Genomic DNA, 20,328 nt, shown 5'->3' with positions numbered 1-20,328 from the left:
AGCCGCCTCCTCCTGCTGCTATTGGCTGCCTCGGAGCGGGGCACGGCGTGCTCAGCTCTGTCGGAGCAGCCGGGCGGGCTCACGTGATCTCTCCCCAAGATGGCCGCCGTGCCTTCTTGTTTTGATGAATAATCTCTGTGTGGGGCAGGGGCAGCGAGCCGGGCAGCGGCCGAGGGGGCAGCCGGGCGGGGCACTGAGCGGGCAGGGCTGAGGCAGGCAGGAACTGGTGTCGCCCTTCCTGCAGTATAGGGGGCAGCAGGAGCTGGGGGCAGCAGGGGAAGGAGGCACCTGGAGAAGCGGGGGGGTGGGGGGGAAAGCAGGAGCTGAGGGCATCTGAGCGAGGGCGCAGCAGAACGGGGAACAAGAGCTGGGCGCCTGGAGCTGGGGCAGGGTGCAGCAGTCACAGCTGGGGCGCAGGGAGGCAGCAGCCACTGAGAGGACCTGAGCTGCAGTTGGCGGAGGGGTTTGCTGCTCCTAGCCTGAGTGGCAAGCAGAGAGAGGGTGAATTCTGTATTGTTGTGCTTCACCTCTGACTATGCAATTCTGAGACACCCGTGGGGCAAGAGGCAGCAGGACCGAATTCCCCCGAAGCTCTCGTCCCCTAGAGAAGCAAAGAGCCCCCAAACTACTTTCACCATTAAGAGGAAAGCGATGGAGGAGCTGAGCGCTGATGAGGTGAGTTTGAGGGGTCTTGGGGTGGGGGAAAAGGCTGGATGCTGGGAGGGAGAAGGGTGAGTCGAAGAACGGAGTCTTAGCATTAGGGTGGATCTGAGGGGTATTGGTGCTCTTTAGGAGAGGAGGATGGGATTGAGAGTGTATTTTGAACTCTAGGGTTACACCTGGGGTACTGGGTAAAGCCATTCATTTTTCTGATTTGGAGGGGGGGGCACTTGTTCTGGGGATGTTCATGTATGTCTTGCTGATCCAAAGGGGAAACTTTGATTAAGAAAAGTACAATAATGTGACTTTTTCTCTGTCTACTGTTTGGTTTTTTTCACTTCACTCTCTTTGTAGCACCTCAACATGGTTTTTCTGGCTTGTAATTATCTTGTTTGAGGGTGGAGGTTGAATTCCTTTTCTTTCGGTTAATTGTTTATTTGTATGTTTGTACCTGCCTGTTCACTTATGGGATGACTTTTTCATTTTGGGTTAATTTTTAGGAATTGTTTTTAAAAATCTCTCTTGGGATTTTTATCTTGTTTTTGAATGAGACATTTTAAAATCTCCTTCAAGAGTCTTCCCTTTGTCAATACTTGAGACAGTTGAGGTATATGTGTGGTTTCATATTTAACAGGGTTTCTTTTTTTTTCACAGCTCTATGAAGAACTCAGGTTAGCTCATGTTAGAACAGGTCAACCTGTTTTCTGTGGCTGACTTCAGTTCCCTTAATTTTTTCCTTCTCTTTATTCTTCCAGATAAAGTTGTAGGTTTATTTCTTGTGGTGGGCAATAAGTGGGGCAAATCATTTGCATACTGTTTCTTCTTTTTAAATGGAACCTGATGTACTCTCAGAATCTGCTGTTGTGTTTATATTTTAGAGAAAGATTAGATTACTTCGATCTGACATAGGAGTTTTCCTGCTTCTAGTAACCTCCAGCTGCCCGAGTGTCCACTTCATGTACAACTTCAAACCTACATTCTCTCCCTACCCCTTCCCTTAAACACATTTTCATAGGAAACTATACTGTAAACAATGACTGATCAGATCAGCTGTAACATAATTGTTCAGGGCCTCAGATTCAGCTGGTTTACTACTAGGTTAATTGCAGACTTACTCTCTATGATTAGAATGTAGTGGTAGCAGGGAGAAATGGCTTTTATTCTGTGCCATACTTGGTGACCAGCTTGTAGAACAAGGCTGCTGCTGTTGTTGTTCAGGTTTGTATTACAAAATACTGGGATATTTTTGATCATGTTGTAAGTCATGATTTAGCAGTCCTACTGTGTCGCAACAGAAGCAAGGAAAAAGTGCCTCAGAGGTATGTGGCTGGGGATGGTCTTCATATGTTGTGGTGGTATGGAGACTACATTTCCCATGTGACATTGGGTGGGAGATGCTAGTAATGTAGTTCCTAGTGTTGGGAACAGCCTATAATTTAGTAAGTATATTTCATGAGTAATATTTTTATATCTAATTCTTTTGATCATACTTCTCAACTGTGTCTGATTATGAAGCATTTTGTTAGATTTTTAGACCATTCATCCCATAGAAACCTGGTTATGTCACTGATACCGTAAATTACTGACATCAGAACTGCAGTATCATGGAACTGAGATTGCAGAAAATACAGAGTCCTCCGCTAAGGATTCCACCTTCATTAAGGAAAATCCCTGACTTTCTTAAGTAGCTTCTTAAAGTCTTCCCCAAGTTTTCTAGTAAAATTTTAGCTAAAGACCTCGGCTGGCTGGTCCTTTGGGTGGTTGCTTGAGGTAAGCTTTATCATATGTTTTTTTTTTTTTAAAGGGAGTAATGTCATCAATTTTTGTGGTTAACATATACACACCCTTTTAACCGGAAAAGACCTTCTTCAGAACCAAATCAATTTTATTTCCTCCAAGTTCCCCTTTTTGCTGCTGCTGTTTGCAGCAAGTCCTGTTTCTTAGATGGCCATTATTGGAAAATGTAGCTGTTTTAAAGATTACTAGATTTCCTTTGTCTCTAAATTGGATGGAGCTGAGAAGAAAACTCTTTTTGGTGGAAACTTAATATGCTGAGCATTGCCAGTGGTTGAAGGTAGTGACATGGGTTGGATGCTTCTTCAAATTTCAAAATATAGTTTAAGTACAGTAGAACTTTGCTGATTTCTACTAATGTCTGGGAGATCCTCACACGTTACTGGATTTTACAGATTAGTGGGTGAATAAAGAAACACAACTTTTAAAAGTGCAAGACTGAAACATTACAATATATATGTTAAGGCTTGAATTTCCTTAAAGGTAAATGGATATGTAGAATTTATTTCAAAAGAAGAAAGATTAAGGCATTGACAAGTGATTCTATATAGTAGTAAGTGTTCTGTAGTATATTTTGTAAAAGCACTGAAAGTAAAATGAGAGCTCACTACCGCTCAGTATTAAATCTGAGGTGTGTGGCATAGCAAAGGGAAAGCTAGCAAGGTTCTGCTGAATAATGTAAGGTCTTCCACATTCATGGAAATAGAATGGGATATTGCCACACAGAAATATAATCACAATATTTAGTAAGATAAATGGATGGATTTGTCTGTCACAAATATGAGTGAGCTTGACAAACTGAAACTGAAAGAAATATGGGAGAATAATGGTCTTGGTGAATTATTAGTGTGTTCTTGGTATGGAAAATATTTTGGAATATCTTATGCATCCCTTTCCTGCTTTGTAAAATCTCTTGTAGTTTTATTCTGAATATTTTTGTTTTTTGTCTTGATTTGTGTCTACATGATGTGAAAATGTGGCTAGTCTTTTAAAGAAGGATGTTAATAGACTCTGATTTAGATTCTCTCTTAAGAACTCTTAACCCTCTGTTCAATTAAGGCTTCAGGTTTTCACCCTTTTTGACAGATTAAACTTCCATTGGAATCAGCCGCCTTCCATTCACTTCAGTGCATGTTTATTTGGAAACCATAAGGACCAATGGTCCATAATAATTTTAAAGTGACTATTATCAATGCCTGAGCCTTTATATTGCTCGCTTTTCAGGGCAGGGGCTAACATCTGTTTGGCACAGTTCACTAATTGCATAGGAAAATGTTCAGTTACAACACTAAAGCTGCATGCTGATGCAACTTTTCATGGTGCTATAATAAAGCACTGTTGCAAAAAACAACACCTTTAGCACCTAAAGAATATTATGTGGGAAGAGGGTCTACAAGAGCATGGAGACATGAAAGAGGAAGATGGGGCAGAAGCATCAGGAGAGTATGAGAGTTAGGTTGGAGGAACAAGGCCAGAATTGAATGAATATTTTGAGTTACAAATGAGGCAAAGCTAACAATTGCATGTGAAAACAGGAACGGAAATTGGCGACAGAAAAATGTGGCTTGAAGTTGAGACAATTTAGTGACCTGTCATTTCTTAAAATGTCCTCATTTTTAAATGGGCTAAATAACCTCCATCAAGTTCTTCAATGAACAGTGCATTGAAAAGATGAAATATTTCTTAAACTTGCTTGACATGCTGTTGCTGGTATATCATTTTTATTTCCCTATGATGTATTAGGATCTGGAGTTAATGTCAGTTCTTCTCTTGGCATTGTGCAGTTTTGAAACCGCTCTTTCATGGAAAAATAAAGGTTGTTTGCTTAGAATCTCAGCTGATCTAGTACCATTGCTCCAAAATAGATACGAATAAAAATCACTTCAATTTTTGTGGTCAAAAGTATATGAGGATGAAAGACTGGTTGCTGTGGTTGTATCTTTATTGGTCTGTTGTATAAATAAAGCCCTGAATTTGCTATTTTTAGTGATCGAGCTATTTTCATCTTTTGTGTTGTTGAGTATCCAGCTGACAGCTTTGTAGAAGTCCATTTAGATGAAAAATGTTCTGAAAACTAGTTTCCAGAAAGAGCCTAGATACATCTAGTGCTAAGTGAACTAATAAGAACTAATGCAGCTGTTCCATTGGGCTGCTTAGATTTTTGTGTTAACCTTTTATACAATATTAACAAATTAAGTTATATAGGGAAGGTAGCTCTTGATGGTTCAAGGCCCCATATAAAGAATGGCACAAAATAACTTGCCCTTTATATACGAGATGCTGTTGAAACCAAGACCTGTATAGTGTAGGGTTACTGTATGGTAAATAGTCATCCTTTCTTAGTAAAATGTTTCAAAATACTACGTTGTTTCTTCATTCTTTGGTAAGTACTAGTTCAGTCTGAAAGGCAAACTTAAAGTGGTGACCAGTTTGAGAAGAATTGTGGGGGTTTAAGCACTGTCTTAATACGTTTGTGACTCTGGAGTCTGGGGCCTCGTGCTAGGCACTGCAAAAAAGTGTCAGTCCCTGCCCTAAAGAGCCTAGGGCCAGATCTTTAAAGGTATTTAGGGCCTAAAGATGCAGATGGGTGCCTGATGGGATTTTCAAAAGTGCCTAAATGCCATACTCCCAACAGACCTCAGCTAAATGATGAGGGGAAGCTTTCTGGAAAGAAATTGTTCATGTTACATGTAGTAATAGTGCCCTCTTTGTTGCAAGTAATAATTGTGACTGTTCTCAGTAGAACTTCTGAGTTAACTTGGTTTGGCCTGTCACTTTCTGTAGGTGGGGAGGATACAAAGTGACACAGGGTGCAATCAAATCTTGATTATCCTCTTGAAACTGGGGGATGAGGGGAAATAAATAATGGATAACAGAATGGGATTTCCTGTGCAATTAATACATGTTGTGCAAGACGTGACCTTGTTTTGGATAATCGAGGTTTGACTGTATTTGAGAATAAATTGGTAAACGTGCTGATCCAGTGTTACTGTTTCAGCATCTATGCCTTTTCCTCTCCTCTCTCCTATTATTCTCTCCCACTTGATCCCAAATTTGTTGGCCTGCTGTGAAGATAAAAGCTAGCAAGGCGGAAAATGTGCTTGAATAATGTGGAAAAGTGTGACATCAAACCTGTAGTCTTAATTTCCAATGACACTTGAATGATTTTTCTTTTATATGTTTGCTGCCTTCCCTTTCTCCTTGTTTTCCCCCTCTTAATTCCTTTCCTCCCAGTCACACCACTAACTGAATCACTGTGTTTCTCCTTCCCATTTCCACCCACCTCTGTTTTTTTTTCCATCCTGCATACCACTTCTTTATTTGAAAAGCATTCTGTAAATATATGAATTGAATGATGGAGAAACAGATTATTTTTAAGCCCTAATGCAACTTCCAATTAGATTATAAATTCAGCAGTTTTGTTTTACTAATTATCCTCCTTGGCATAACTTCTGTTTGTGAGCAAGGCACACTTAATTTGGTTATATTTTTGTTTGGCTCTAGCAGTGTTGGTACAGGTGGACTTGACAAATGGAAGAACAAAAGTGAGGACATGTCGTTGATATTTCCTCAGCTATGCATCAGAGTGTCAGGGGATGACTTTTCATTTTTCAGATAACATTAGCTGAAATGTGTGACATTTCATCAACACTCTACTTACCTGTGACTTTTCAATCGTTTTTTCATATTTTCTGCTGGAAATTATTTTGAATGGATTGGTTAGCCTTCAAACCCATCAGATCTGGCTAATAAAGATTGTGTTTTTGTTTCTTTCGCTTCCATTAATTTGAATGAGAGTTTGTAATGACAGTTAGACTTCATGTATTCCCTTTTGCTTATTTCCCTTGTCTTGCTGTAACTCTTGATATTAGCAGGGCAACACCACCACCACTCTGCTGGGTTTATAGCACTAGAACTGATATAGTTGGTTTACGCTGCTTAAAGAACTGTGTTAGTGCATGGTGGTATGACAGGGCTAGAGTTGTCCACCGTGCAGCACTTTTTGCCTATTTACACCCAAAAAAGGCTCTCTGTGTTGAGGAACAAAGCTTTAATCTAGGTCAAAACTGACATTTTGAAGGTCTTGACCTATATTAAAGCAGTGCTCCTGAACACTGATGTAGATTTGTGTGTCCACAAAAGCAAGGGGAAAATGTTATAATACAGACAACCCTAAACATTCCAGAGCTCTGAAGAAGAGCTCTGTGGAACTTGAAAGCTTGTCTAGTTCACCAACAGAAGTTGGGCCAATAAAAGATACTACCACACCCACCTTGTGTGTCTGAGTACTATTGTCATTGCTCGGCTAATATTGATCGCTGCTGTAAAACATGAGGAACAGGCCAAAGGGGAGATGTACATTTTAATTGTTAGAAATACACACATGGGCATCTCAGATTGTTTTTTATCGTAGTGTAGAGTGGGGTCTTGTGGATGCCACTCACACTACTGTCAAAATCTACTATTGACAACTGTGTTTAAACATGGTCATTTGCTCGCATGGCTTTCCTGACCTGTTGGTATAGGATTCCACCCCCCCCCCCCCCAGGAGACATGCTAAACAAACTGTAAATATCCTGAGGCAGAACTTCTCTGTGTTGGCCTTACAGCACTGTTGAAACCCCATTTTAATGCTGTTTATGCCCTGTCATCTCCAAAATGTACCATGTTTAAGTATCAGGGCACAAGACGAGAGCTTTATCAGGATGTCTTAAGATGGTTATGACATCCTCTGGGCCAATCAGCACTGGGAAGACCAAGTCACATTAAAATCTACTATGTTTAAGTGTCCTCCTTAAACACACTAGTAATCCAGTCACATTTTAATGTGACTGGATTACTAGTGTGTTTAAGGAGGACACTTAAACATAATAGATTTCTATGGAATAGACTGGGCCTTAAACTTGGCTGTAGCTAAGCCATTGTACCAACCACTGGTCAAGCAAATTGTACTAGCAATAATTATGTTTAAGCAGAATTGTTACTAGTATAGCGTCAACACTAGTATGAATGAGACTGTTAGTGCTGCTGCTTCAGAGTGGATTTGCTGTTAAGAGAAGGGAAAAAGAAGATGGAAATCCAAAATGCTCTCATATAGTAGGGAGCTCTAGAGTAATCTTTCTGCAGTGCAAGTACAAAAATCATGATGCACATACATTCCAGTTAAATAATATTGCCATGCATTGCTCCCATGTTTATCTAGGGTGTCTTGAAGACCTTTTGGATAAATGATACAGTAATTCTTATTTCATACTGTTCCATGGTGTGACTGAGAATTGGCTTCTTGTGTCCAATAATCTTTTCTTCTGAATGTCTAAGCCAAATTTTATAATATGCTACAGAGGCAATCCTGGCGCTTACACGCTGGTAAGCCTGACTTCAGTACCAGTCAAATTGGTTGAAACTGTAGTAAAGAACAGAATTATCAGACACATAGATGAACACAATATGTTGGGGGAGAGTCTCGCTACATTTGTAAAGGGGAATCATGAGTCAACAAGCATGTGGACATGGGTGATCTCTAGTGGATAGAGTGAATCTGGACTTTCAGGAAGCCTTTGATAAGATCCCACACCAAAGGCACTTCAGCAAAGTAAGCAGCCATGGGATAAGAGGGAGAAGGGCCTATCATGGATCAGTAAATGGTTAATAGGTAGGAAACAAAGGGTAGGAATCAATGTTCCCTCTAATTTTTGACAGGCCGTGTCTGCAAAAAATTTGTTCTGTGCAAATTGTGCTTTTGTGAAAATTTTTGTGCACATGGTGTTTCGCTGTGTGCGCAGGCACAGCTTAGAGGGAACAGTGGTAGGAATAAATGGTCAGTTTCCACAGTGGAGACGGGTAAATAGCAGGGTTTCCCCAAGGATCTGTACTGGGACCGGTGTTGTTCAACATACTCATAAATGATCTGGACAAGGAGGTAAACTGAAGTGGCAAAGTTTGCAGATGATACGAAATTACTAAAGATAGTTAAGTGCAAAGCTGACCGGGTATGTCTACACAGCAAAGAAAAACCCACAGCTGGCTTGTGCCAGCTGACTTGGGCTCATGGGGCTCTGGCTGCGGGGAAGTTTCACTGCTGTGTAGATTTCTAGGCTCAGGCTGGAGCCTAGGTTCTGGGACCTTCCCACCTCACAGAGTCCTAGAGCCCAGGTTTGTCTTTCTTTAAACATACACTGTGAAGAGTTACAAAAGGATCTCACAAAGCTGGATGACTGGGCAATAAAATGGCAGATGAAATTCAGTGTTGTGTAATGCACATTAGAAAACATAATCCCAATAATACATACAAAATGATGGGGTCTAAATTAGCTGTTAACACTCAAGAAAGAGATTGCGGCATCATCGTGCCTAGTTCCATGAAAACATCTGCTCAATGTGCAGCAGCAGTCAAAAGCTAACAATGTTAGGAACCATGAGTAAAACAATAGATAATAAGACAAAGTATCATAGTGCCACTATATAAATCCACGGTACACCCACACCTGGAATACTGCATGCAGTTCTGGTCTCTCCATCTTAAAAAAGATATATTAGAACTGGAAAAAGTATAGAGAGGGCAACAAAAATGTTTAAGGGCATGGAACGAATTTAATATGAGGAGAGGTGAAAAAGATTGGGACTGTTCAGTTTAGAAAAGAGATGACTATGCGGGGATACTATAGTGGTCTATAAAGTGTATTCTGTGGAGAAAGTGAATGTGTTATTTACCCCTTCACATAACACAAGAACAGGGATCACCCAATGATATTAATAGGCAGCAGATTTAAAACAAACATAAGAAAGTACTTCTCATAACGCACAGTCAACCTGAGGAACTCCTTGCCCAGGGATGTTGTGAAGGCCAAAAGTATAATTGGATTCAAAGAAGAATTGGAGAAGTTCATGGAGGATAGGTCCATCAATGGCTATTAGCCAAGATCGTGAGGAACGCAACCCCCATGCTCTGGGAGTCCATAAACTTCTGGTTTCAGAGTAGCAGCCGTGTTAGTCTGTATCTGCAAAAAGAAAAGGAGTACTTGTGGCACCTTAGAGACTAACAAATTTATCTGAGCATAAGCTTTCGTGAGCTACAGCTCACTTTATCGGATGCATGCAGTGGAAAATACAGTGGGGAGATCTTATATGCACAGAGAACATGAAACAATGGGTGTTAGTATACACACTGTAACGAGAGTGATCAGGTAAGGTGAGCTATTACCAGCGGGAGAGAAGAAAAAACAACAAAAAAACCTTTTGTAGTGATAATCAAGGTGGGCCATTTCCAGCAGTTGACAAGAACGTGTGAGGAACAGTAGTGGAGGGAAAATAAACATGGGGAAATAGTTTTACTTTGTGTAATGACACATCCACTCCCAGTCTTTATTCAAGCCTAAGTAAATGGTGTCCAGTTTGCAAATTAATTCCAATTCAGCAGTCTCTTGCTGGAGTCTGTTTTTGAAGTTTTTTGTTGAAGAATTGCCACTTTTAGGTTTGTAATCGAGTGACCAGAGAGATTGAAGTGTTCTCCGACTGGTTTTTGAATGTCATAATTCTTGACGTCTGATTTGTGTCTATTTATTCTTTTACATAGAAACTGTCCAGTTTGGCCAATGTACATGGCAGAGGGGCATTGCTGGCACATATCACATTGGTAGATGTGCAGGTGAACGAGCCTCTGACTGCCATAAACTGGGACTGGATGACAGGGTGGATCACTTGATAATTGCCCTGTTCTATTCATTTCCTCTGTGGCATCTTTCATCGGCCACTTTCAGAAGACAGGATACTGAGCTACATGGACCATTGGTCTGACCCAGTGTAGCCATTCTTATGTTCTTATGTAAGTTTATTTGATACACTGATTTAAATGTGGCCAAATTAATTTTCAGAGATTTGTGACCAAATCAACTTGAGACCAAGCTGAGTTTTCACTATATTGTCTAGAAACTTTCCAGCTAATTGAAAACTGATGTAAATTTGGCTTTGCTTTAATTTATGTTCTAATTTTGGAACTTGGATCCAAAACCTTAGGACTTAGTTCTTTCTGTGCTTTATTCACCTTTATATTGCTGCATGGATGAATATTAAGAGACAAGTAAATATTCCTGTCTCCTTGTCACATCTGCGGTGATGACTCTAGCTCTAGACCACCCCCAGTCCATTTGCAGACACACACAAAATTTATACTTTTTTTTTTTTAATGCAGATATGGAGATTTGGGCCTTTGTCCTGCAGACACTCAAATGGAACATTACACATGTGAGTAACCCCATTGTAGTTTATGGGGCTACTTGTGTGTCATGTTCAGCACTTTCATAAGTTTTTTTTTGGGACTGGACTCTTAAAGTGATTTTTTTTTCTTGCAGAGGAATTAGTTTACAATAACAACATCCAGTCATTGACACAGTGTGAAAGAAAACCCTCGGGGTACTTTTCTCTCACATTAATTATTCTCTATTTTATATAGTATAAATAGCATGATATAGGCAACCTTTGGCACATGGCCCGTCAGGGTAATCCGCAGGCAGGCCACGAGACGTTTTGTTTACGTTGACCATCCCCTGCAGCTCCCAGTGGCCTCAGTTCACCATTTCTGGCTAATGGGAGCTGCAGGTAGTGGCGGCCACCCATGCCACTTCCCGCAGCTCCCATTGGCTGGAAATGGTGAACCGCGGCCGCTGAGAGCTGCGGGGGGCCATGCCTGTGGATGGTCAACGTAAACAAAATGTCTCGCAGCCCGCCAGCGGATTATCCTGATGGGCTGTGTGCCGAAGGTTGCCGAACCCTGATATAGGTTAACAGTAGAGGATGCTCTGAGATACAGCTCCTTTACAAGGTTTGTGTGTGTGTGAGATATATGGATATATATATATATGGATTACTTGAACTACTATCAAAATATGTCTACCTCTTGGGTGAAATGTAGTAACTGGCTAATGGTTAGAGCAACGTTACACTACAGAAAATTTGTAAGTAAGTGGGTATATAGGATATAAAATCTTCAGCTTTCATCACTCTGCAAAACAGATTTGGGGGAAAATGTGAGTTCTATTTCTTAAATATTTTTCTGTAGAGAGCCCGGTAAGAACAGTTTTTAGCTGCATGAGTGGATGCTGCTTTGTCTTGCTGTGATAGAGACGCTGCAACTTCACTTTGTAAAGAGTAGGATTAAGATATTCTATTCAAAGCCCTTTTTGTTTTTTTTTTAAAAAAAAGATTTATTTTCTTTCCACCTTCCATATTCACGTCGTGACATTAGAGTCAAGGAAGAGATGCTCCAGAAGCTATGTTTCCCCAAAGTTTTTCAAGTCTGGTTTAATTTGATCAGTTCATCATCTTTCTCTATTGAGGAAGGTTTGGCAGGCTATTAAATGGCTGTAGTAACATGGTATAAGTCACTTGACACAAATCTTTTCTTGCACCTCTTTCACCTGCTTGGCAACTCTTGGGTATTATGGGCAAAAGTAAGAAATGGTGCAGTTGATTGAACACTGATTTAGTGCTAGAGAAGTGGTTCTTGATAATATTTAACTTACTTTCTGAGTTTTTAATTTTTTTAGTTTTCTGGTTCTAAAAACTCTGTAGATATTATTTTTCCTTTGTCTATACCCTATGTATCAAGCCAATCTGCTTGTGGTGGTACTAAATTTTAGAAATTATAAAGAACACTAGCAACCTGTCACATGTTGCAAGCAAACACACTTCTTTACTTGTGTTATTAATAACACATTAAGGGATAGAATTTTAAAAATCCAATTAACCTGTCAGTTTATGCTCATTTACTGCTCCTAGATGCAGGATGCTCATCTCTTCATTTACTTTCTGTATTTCTCTGTTTGACTGAAAAATGTCACTTATAGAGTCTTCATGTTTGGGTTTCAAACACTGTTGGGTAATGATCTTTTGATTAAAGATAGCTGTTTTCACAAGACATTTTTTTAAATACAAACATTTCTCTTGGTCTTAGATGTTATGAAATTTGGGCAACATTTATGTTGATAAGGTCCCTTTAACAGAAGAACATAGTTTATTCCATCAAATGCTAAATTAGAGGAAGGGAATTGTTATATGTGTTTACATTGCTATGTAATAGGAAGTGAAACCTGTCTTAAATGACCACTCAAGGGACTAACACAAATTGGGTTGGCCAGTAGAGATGGTCTTCAAAGATATCAAAAATGTACTGGAAACTCTAGGGGTATTTTAAAATGGTCACATAAGACAGGGGGATTGCTTATTGGAGGTGATCTTTAATGCAGGTTTCCCTTTATATCAAGGGTCATACATTATATTATTGTTTTTGATGATGCCTTTTGGTAGAGGTTGATATGCATATTGCTTGGAAGGACCATTGGTGCAATGTTTGTGAAATTCTGTGTGTGTGTACTTTATTTACTTCTTATTTCCTTTGTACAGATCCGTCGAAGGCGCCTTGCTCGGCTTGCAGGTGGACCATCTTCCCAGCCCACCACCCCTCTTACCTCTCCACAAAGAGAGAACCCACCTGGACCACCTGTAGTAGTGCCAGCCCCAGGTCCATCCCCCAGTTTTGGCCTGAATGTCCATAGTATGACCCCAGCTACCTCTCCAATTGGTGCATCAGGTAGGTTGCAACTTAATCACTGAAGAATTATTTTGTGGTGGTTTTTGTGATTATTCTATTGAAGATTTTAAACCTATGATGTAAGTGCTACAGTTTTTTCTGGTATAATTTGAAAGGAGTTGAGGAAAATGGACACTTCTTGATATAATTATTTTCTGGTAAACTATATACAATTGTTTAGGTGAATGCGTTAACATATTTTAAAGGAGTAAACCAGTAAAGGAGAGAGCTCTTCTGTACAATTTTTTTTTGGAGGGAGGGAATTACAAATGCTTCTAAAACAAAGTTTACTCAGAATTAAAACATGGTGTAGAGTGAAGTATGTAATTTAGATGATAGTTGACAATGCTTACATCTTCTGAGTATTCTGAATAAGAGAGCATTTTTTTCCCATCTGCCTTTTAGATTATCTAAGATTTTAAATAACTTTTTTTTTTTTTTGTTTTGGTTTCTAGCTGGACTTCAACACTCGGTCCCAAAGTCCAGTTTTGTTTCAGATCGTGCATTACTAGTGATTGGTGCATTTGAATGATGCATGTGGTGTGTCTACGTATTGTTTATAGGAGCAAAGTGTGTGAAGTCAATAAACAAAGGGAAAAACAGTCTTCTAACATTTCTGGAGGGTAAAGGTAGAATCACTTTCAGTTACAACTTTTGTGAATCTAGGAGTCAGAAGGCTTGGAAAATGTCCGAACCAGACTAATTCCTTTTTATTTATTTATTTATTTATTTTTTAAAATGAGCAGGTGAGAATGGGAAGAGGGATGTTCTTTTGCTGAGACAGAGTTAATTATGCAATTTTTATTTATAATCTGGGTTTTGATCTAAACTTGGCACACATGCCAAGTATTATAAACTTCATCTGTAATCACAAATTATATTTCATGTTTATAGTTTTATGAAATTAGAGGCACTGAACTGAGATTTTTTTTTTTTAAATGTTCAGTATTTCAAAGGTGGTGGTTTGCTATTTTTAGCAAGCTACTACTAAAAGATCAGAGAGATGTTAAATAGTTGGGGGGTAATGAAAAATATTTTTCTATGCCTGTGCAGATCAAGCTAGCGCATGACTTATTTGCATTGTGAGCCTTTGTCTAATGCGCTGGGTTTATGGTTATGTCCTTTGGAACATACATTCAGTAAAGTCAACCTAGAAGGCTGGAAACCTCCTCCTTTTATTACATACAGTCCTGTCTCAGGACTGGTTAGAACTCTGACTCCTTGTTATAGTGTTGACTTGTCATAATGGATTGTTTCTTAACTGTTCTTTCTACCGCCCATTTCTCTGCATTTCAGTCATGACTGAGCGTAGTTATTAAAAGCATTGCCAGAGAAAAGCTAATTACAGTTACAATTTAAAACAGTACACCGGCCTTGTGATAACAAAGAAATGACACAGAAGCAAAGGTGATTTAAAAAAAAACCAAAGAAACAACCTGATAGTCCTGTAAGTAACTCAGTAGGTATGGTGCAGAGTCCATGTAGTTTGTGTGATGGTTCTTGGGATACCCAGGAGGACTGAGAGTCACCTTATTACCCCCTGCCTCTAGCGAGAGAGAGAGAGAGAGAGAGACTTGCTTGTGTTTAACTGAGTATTGGCTCCTTGACATCAGCAGCCTGCTGTTACCCAGACAGACAATCTACTCTGGGCTATTCCAGCCCTTGCTTTGCCTTGGAGGTTAACAATAAATATAACCCAGTCCCTGAATTCTTTTGAAGCGTTCCCCTGTAGTGTCCAGTCCTTTATTTACTGAATGCTCACCGAAATACCAGGTTTGTGGTCCCCAAGAGAGCAGCTTGCCTGATTCAACTAGGGATCAGCATCTAGCTTCACACCACAGAACTGAGATATACTTATAGTGAAAACGATAAGTGTATTATCAAAGTTTCAAGAGACCGTAAGGATAATGGAAACAAGGGAGTTAAATATAAAATAAAATCATAATAATCATCCTAGAGACTAATCTTAATTTACCAAGCTAACCGCCTGTCTAAAGAGTTCTTATCTCACCCAAAGTCTTTTGCAGCGTCTTCCACTATGGTAGGCAGAGATCCCATTTTAATCAATGTAAATGCGCCGTCCTTTTATTTCCTAGGTGAAGAATAAAGGTACACCTACTTCCTAGGTATCTGTCTTGCTTTCTCTTTGTATCTTACAAAGTTTATTTTCTGTACCCAGAGTCAGGATCACCAGCCATGTGTTATTCTCAGTGTGCTGCCTCCTTGTTGATTTCACACACACTCCCCTTCCCTCCACCTTAACTCTCTGGGTAAATGATTCCCCATTGTGTTATCTTGCAATGCTTAATTTGTATGTCAGAGAGACAGGTGAATAAATATCTCTTGTCTGCCTTTGTAACTCTGTCTTGATACAGACTTTAAAACATATTTTCAGTATAGATACATAACTCCTTACATAGTATCTGTACCTAGATTTCTCAATTATATTAATGACCAGTGTGACCCTGGCTTTCATTTAAGAACTCACAAGACCTTCTTTGGTGAACCAGAATCAGGATATTCTTGTAACCCTCTTACCAGTTGGCATTGAGAGATTCATGGGTCACAGTTTGTTTACCTGGGGAGGTCAGTCTGGCAAATTTATTAGTCTGTTCTAGACACCCAGAGCCTAGGGATGCATGAGCTGTTGGTTTGTCATGGCCAAAAGCATAAAATCACTAGTTAAAGTACAGTGTTCACTTTCCATAGTACTGATTACTGAAACAATTGTTCAATTTTTTTTTCAGATCAGATGAGGGGGTTAGATAAACTAGAAAATTGATGGTGGTTATTGAGAGTGTTGTTCAATGCTGAGCATCCACTGTACACGCTTCACATCAGCAAAGGTTCATTTAAAGCTATACAGTTTGCAGGAATCCCTTAGCAGTGCTACATGTTCTCTATGTATATAAATCTCCCCACTGTATTTTCCACTGAATGCATCGAGATGAAGCGAGCTGTAGCTCATGAAAGCTTATGCTCAAATAAATTCCTTAGTCTCTAAGGTGCCACAAGTACTCCTTTTCTTTTTGCTTAATTGGCTGAGAATGCTGTTAAAAATGACATGCTAATTGTCAGCTTCAGCCCAACATAGATTGTTAACCCACACTTAACGTATTCTTTTGTTTTTGTTCACAACTGTTAAATATACCATGTAAATCGTGGCAGGAGTGAGTTACATATTCCTTCTGTGTTTTCATACCACTCTATAGAACATACTTGTCTTTTCAGCCACAGAACTGGGATGTTTTGTTAATCTTAGTTTAACTGTATTTCTGGTATACATGCTAATTAATAATACCTTGCACATCTATTATGCCTTTCTTCTAATGATCTCAGAGTACACTTCAGACACACAACCTGTCTGAGGAAATTAAGTATTATATGCACTGTGCACAAAGGGAAGTGGAGTTAGGAATAGTCTGGGCTTCTGGTGCTATGCTCTGGCCACTAGGCTGCATTCCTACCCCATTTGATTCAGAGGTTAAAGGCTTATGCCCTATTCCTCGAGATATGGAGGTTTGCTTTTTCCCCTTCTCAAGAGAGAGCGGTTATCACCCCCTCTTCTATGAACTCTTCTTTTTTTAAGGCCCCATTTCGAGGCCACAGTACTCCAGCTAAGCAGGGTTTGGACACACTGCCTGATCAGGCTTGGCAGGTGATGGTTTTCAAATCATACTCATTAAAACAAAGTGCTTGTTCTGTTCCTTCTTATCTTGTCTTATTTTAGTTTGTAATTTAAAAACTATTAGTTTGCTTTGGGATTACCCTGTAAGTGGATGGAATCCAAAATGGTGGTTGAATTTACAGAACAGTGGCTATTCCAGCTCTACCTTGCTGCATGAATCTGCCATACTTTTCAGAAGAGAGCAGTTAGAGCTCTAATATTTGCCTCCTGCAAATCTGAACCTACTGGTACCTCTGTTAATACCTAGCATTTACGTGGAACTTTAAATCTTCAAAAAGCTGCGCAGACGTTAACTAATTAACATTGAGAAGGTATGATTACATTACATATGGCTTTTAGCATATACAGTGAAATAAAAAGAAACGCACAATCATATAGTGTCTATAAAATTCTGCCCACACACAGATTTTGCCCAAAAGCTTCTGCGTCCATGCTGAAATGGGGAGGGTTGGCTGGGTTCACTCTAATTATTTATCTACTTTTTTTTTTTTTAACAGAAGAGTTGGTTACCATTGATAACTAGTTTCAGAGTAGCAGCCGTGTTAGTCTGTATCTGCAAAAAGAAAAGGAGTACTTGTGGCACCTTAGAGACTAACCAATTTATTTGAGCATAAGCTTTCGTGAGCTACAGCTCACTTCATCGGATGATTACTTTCAAGCCACCTAACCTGGGGAATTGGGAGACTGACATAGTTTAGCAGTAAGAGCAAATAAACGTCCCCACTAGCTTCCATAAATAAATTAGAAGATTTTAAAAACTGAGCTCTGCAATATGTATTTCAAATCATCCGAAGAAAGCGTCTAAAAATTCCAGTTATACATTAACATTACAAAATCTATTTTTGATGTAGAAGATGGCTTTGAGAGTAACCAGTTGGTGAACTTAACTGTCAGCTGGTGTCTCTTCATCTGCCCTTAGCATGGCAAAGCTTTAAGGAGTGCATCCTAATTTAGTGTTGCTCCATCCCCATCAAGTTTCTGGGCCATCATTACACTTTGTCAATAGTTCAGTTCTTTTTGGAAGCTAAATCTGTACTTGTTATCAGAAGTGTTCTGAGAACTAAGACCCCAGCAAACCCATAGAAAAAGCTAACACTTTTTAAGGGGTGTTACGGAGACATAACTGTAACATTACAGACCTAAAAGTGGCAATTCTTCAATAAAAAAACTTCAAAAACAGACTCCAACGAGAGACTGCTGAATTGGAATTAATTTGCAAACTGGATACAATTAACTTAGGCTTGAATAAAGACTGGGAGTGGATGGATCATTACACAGAGTAACAGCCATTGGTTAGTCTCTAAGGTGCCACAAGTACTCCTTTTCTTTTTACACACAGTAAAACTATTTTCCCCATGTTTATCCCCCCTGCCCCCCACTGTTCCTCAGACGTTCTTGTCAACTGCTGGAAATGGCCCACCTTGATTATCACTACAAAAGGTGTCGTGTCGTCCCCACCCCCACCCCCCGCTGATAATAGGTCACCTTACCTGATCACTCTCGTTCCAGTGTGTATGGTAACACCCATTGTTTCATGTTCTCTGTGTATACAGATCTCCCCACTGTATTTTCCACTGAATGCATCCGATGAAGTGAGCTGTAGCTCATGAAAGCTTATGCTCAAATAAATTTGTTAGTTTCTAAGGTGCCACAAGTCCTCCTTTTCTTATAACTGTGACCCTTTTCAAAATATGCTCTATTTTTGGCTACTTGTTTCAGTGTATAGATTTACTGTGTATATTGGAATCATGTTAAGATACAATAGTATCCCCTCAAATTCTGATAGATGGGACCATGCTGTATTATAACATGATTCCCCCAACACGGTACTTTTTGTGTGTGTAGGTGTGGAGCTGATTTATTGACATCCTCTCTGCATTGCAGCTGAAACTTTTCTAACAATAACCATATGGTTGTTTCTAGTGTAGGTCCCTGACCAAGTTGAATAGGGATTTTTTTTGACAATTTAGCCAAATTATGCCACAGTGCGTACTGTCTTCCATACCATGTTTATAACATGGATTTAAAAATACAAAAGTCCTTTTCCATATTGGACAAAGAAACTGCTAAAAACAAGGACATCTGACAACTTCTTACTTAACTAATTTATACCAGTGTAACTCCATTGAAGTCAATGGAATTACTCCAGATGTACACTCATATGTAGAAAGAGAATCTGGCCCAACCCCATTTAAATAGCTATTGCTAACATTTTGTTATAAAGTGTGGACACAACCAGATGCTTGGTTTTTAAAGTTTTGAGAAGTGTTTTACTTAACTTTTTCTTCATTTTGATTGTATTCTTCTGCAGGCTGGCCTTATTTTTGCTGTTTAGATTTTCTCGTGAAGTTGAAATTTGTGTCAAGGCTTTGAAATATTTTGTGAAGAAACTGCTAAAACAAACCACTTGCAGAAAAAATGGCCTAATCCTGGATCTGTTCTACTTCACTCTCCACATTGTTAACTTGAAAATGTGATACTGCCATAGGCATGGGAGAAGCTACTGCAGATTTTAGTAGTAGTGCTGGAACAGACCCAGTGCTAGAATTTAAAAGTAGATTGTCAATCTGGTTTTACGCTTTTAACCTGAAACCTAATACTATTCGAGGAATGTCTTGTAAATAACAGATGGAAAACCCTACAGGAGTGGAATTCACTGCTGCTTTTATATTAAACAAGCAGGCTAATACCTTTTTCTTTGCTTCGTCTTCAAAGAGCCCAGTTATCAGCACACAAGTATAATACCACAGAACTGCTACAGTAACAGTTTGTAATTTAATAATTTATTAGTAGGCAAGACTTAACCTAACACCCCTCTCCCTGACCCAGTATCACCAGACAGGAATTTTAGGAGTGTGCTGCAGTTCAGCGCTGACCTCTATATGGATGTCAGTAGCACTCAGTCTGCTTTCAGTAGTTTGAATCCAAGGTTTATTCTGCATTAATACGAATTTTATATGTGTATTTCTCCCTACACCCTAGAATGCTGGTCTGCATGCCTTCACATCAGAGATAACCTGGCTGACTGGCACCCAGGTTAGCCTAGCCATATTGCATAGCTGCACTTCAATTATTTTATCCTCGCCGGTGCTGCGCTCATCTATTTGCATTTCTAGGATATCTGGGGCATATCCCGTGGTTCTTTGTGCTTTAGTAAGTTGAGCCACGCTGGTTCTTTCCCACTGAGTTGTGGGAGAACTTGTTTCCCCTTCTGGGCACATGGAAGGAATCATGAGAAAACAACCAGCATTTGAATGGTCTTAGCCTGCATCCTCACTGCTAAGTGGGCAGGATGCCACCCAAGCGAAAGCCTCACTTGGGGTTGAGACTGTACTCCATGACTGGCCAGCTAGCTTGGGTTGAAAGCATCACTGAACTCAGGTCGGAGGTTTTAGTGTGTGGAGGAGAACCAGCTTATGGGGAACACTCAGGTCGCAGCTGAGGTTAACTCTGCAGTAAAGACTAAAACTTTTGTGTTCATCTGAAGATAGATAAACAGACAGGGTTGGGATGACTTGGCAGTCTTTTGACATTGTATAGCACTGTCTTACAAGTGATCAGAGTTTGATAGTGAGCTTAGTTCCTCTCTTCCTTGCTTGGG

At 39.7% G+C, this 20,328-nt stretch overlaps 1 protein-coding gene across 1 annotated transcript in view; it reads left to right on the top strand.

Moving 5' to 3' along the window:
* The first annotated feature begins 341 nt into the window (after positions 1 to 341).
* The window catches only part of UBE4B (ubiquitination factor E4B), a 64,280-nt gene continuing 44,293 nt past the window's right edge, over positions 342 to 20,328 (top strand). Inside the window, exons 1-2 of the mRNA XM_074975183.1 lie at positions 342 to 675; positions 12,853 to 13,039. Coding sequence (XP_074831284.1) covers positions 652 to 675; positions 12,853 to 13,039 — 211 coding nt within the window. The 5' untranslated portion in view covers positions 342 to 651. The remainder of the gene's footprint in view (positions 676 to 12,852; positions 13,040 to 20,328) is intronic.

Source organism: Natator depressus, chromosome 18 (assembly GCF_965152275.1).
Source record: "Natator depressus isolate rNatDep1 chromosome 18, rNatDep2.hap1, whole genome shotgun sequence".
NCBI lineage: Eukaryota > Metazoa > Chordata > Testudines > Cheloniidae > Natator > Natator depressus.
This window is presented reverse-complemented; position numbering and strand designations above follow the sequence as displayed.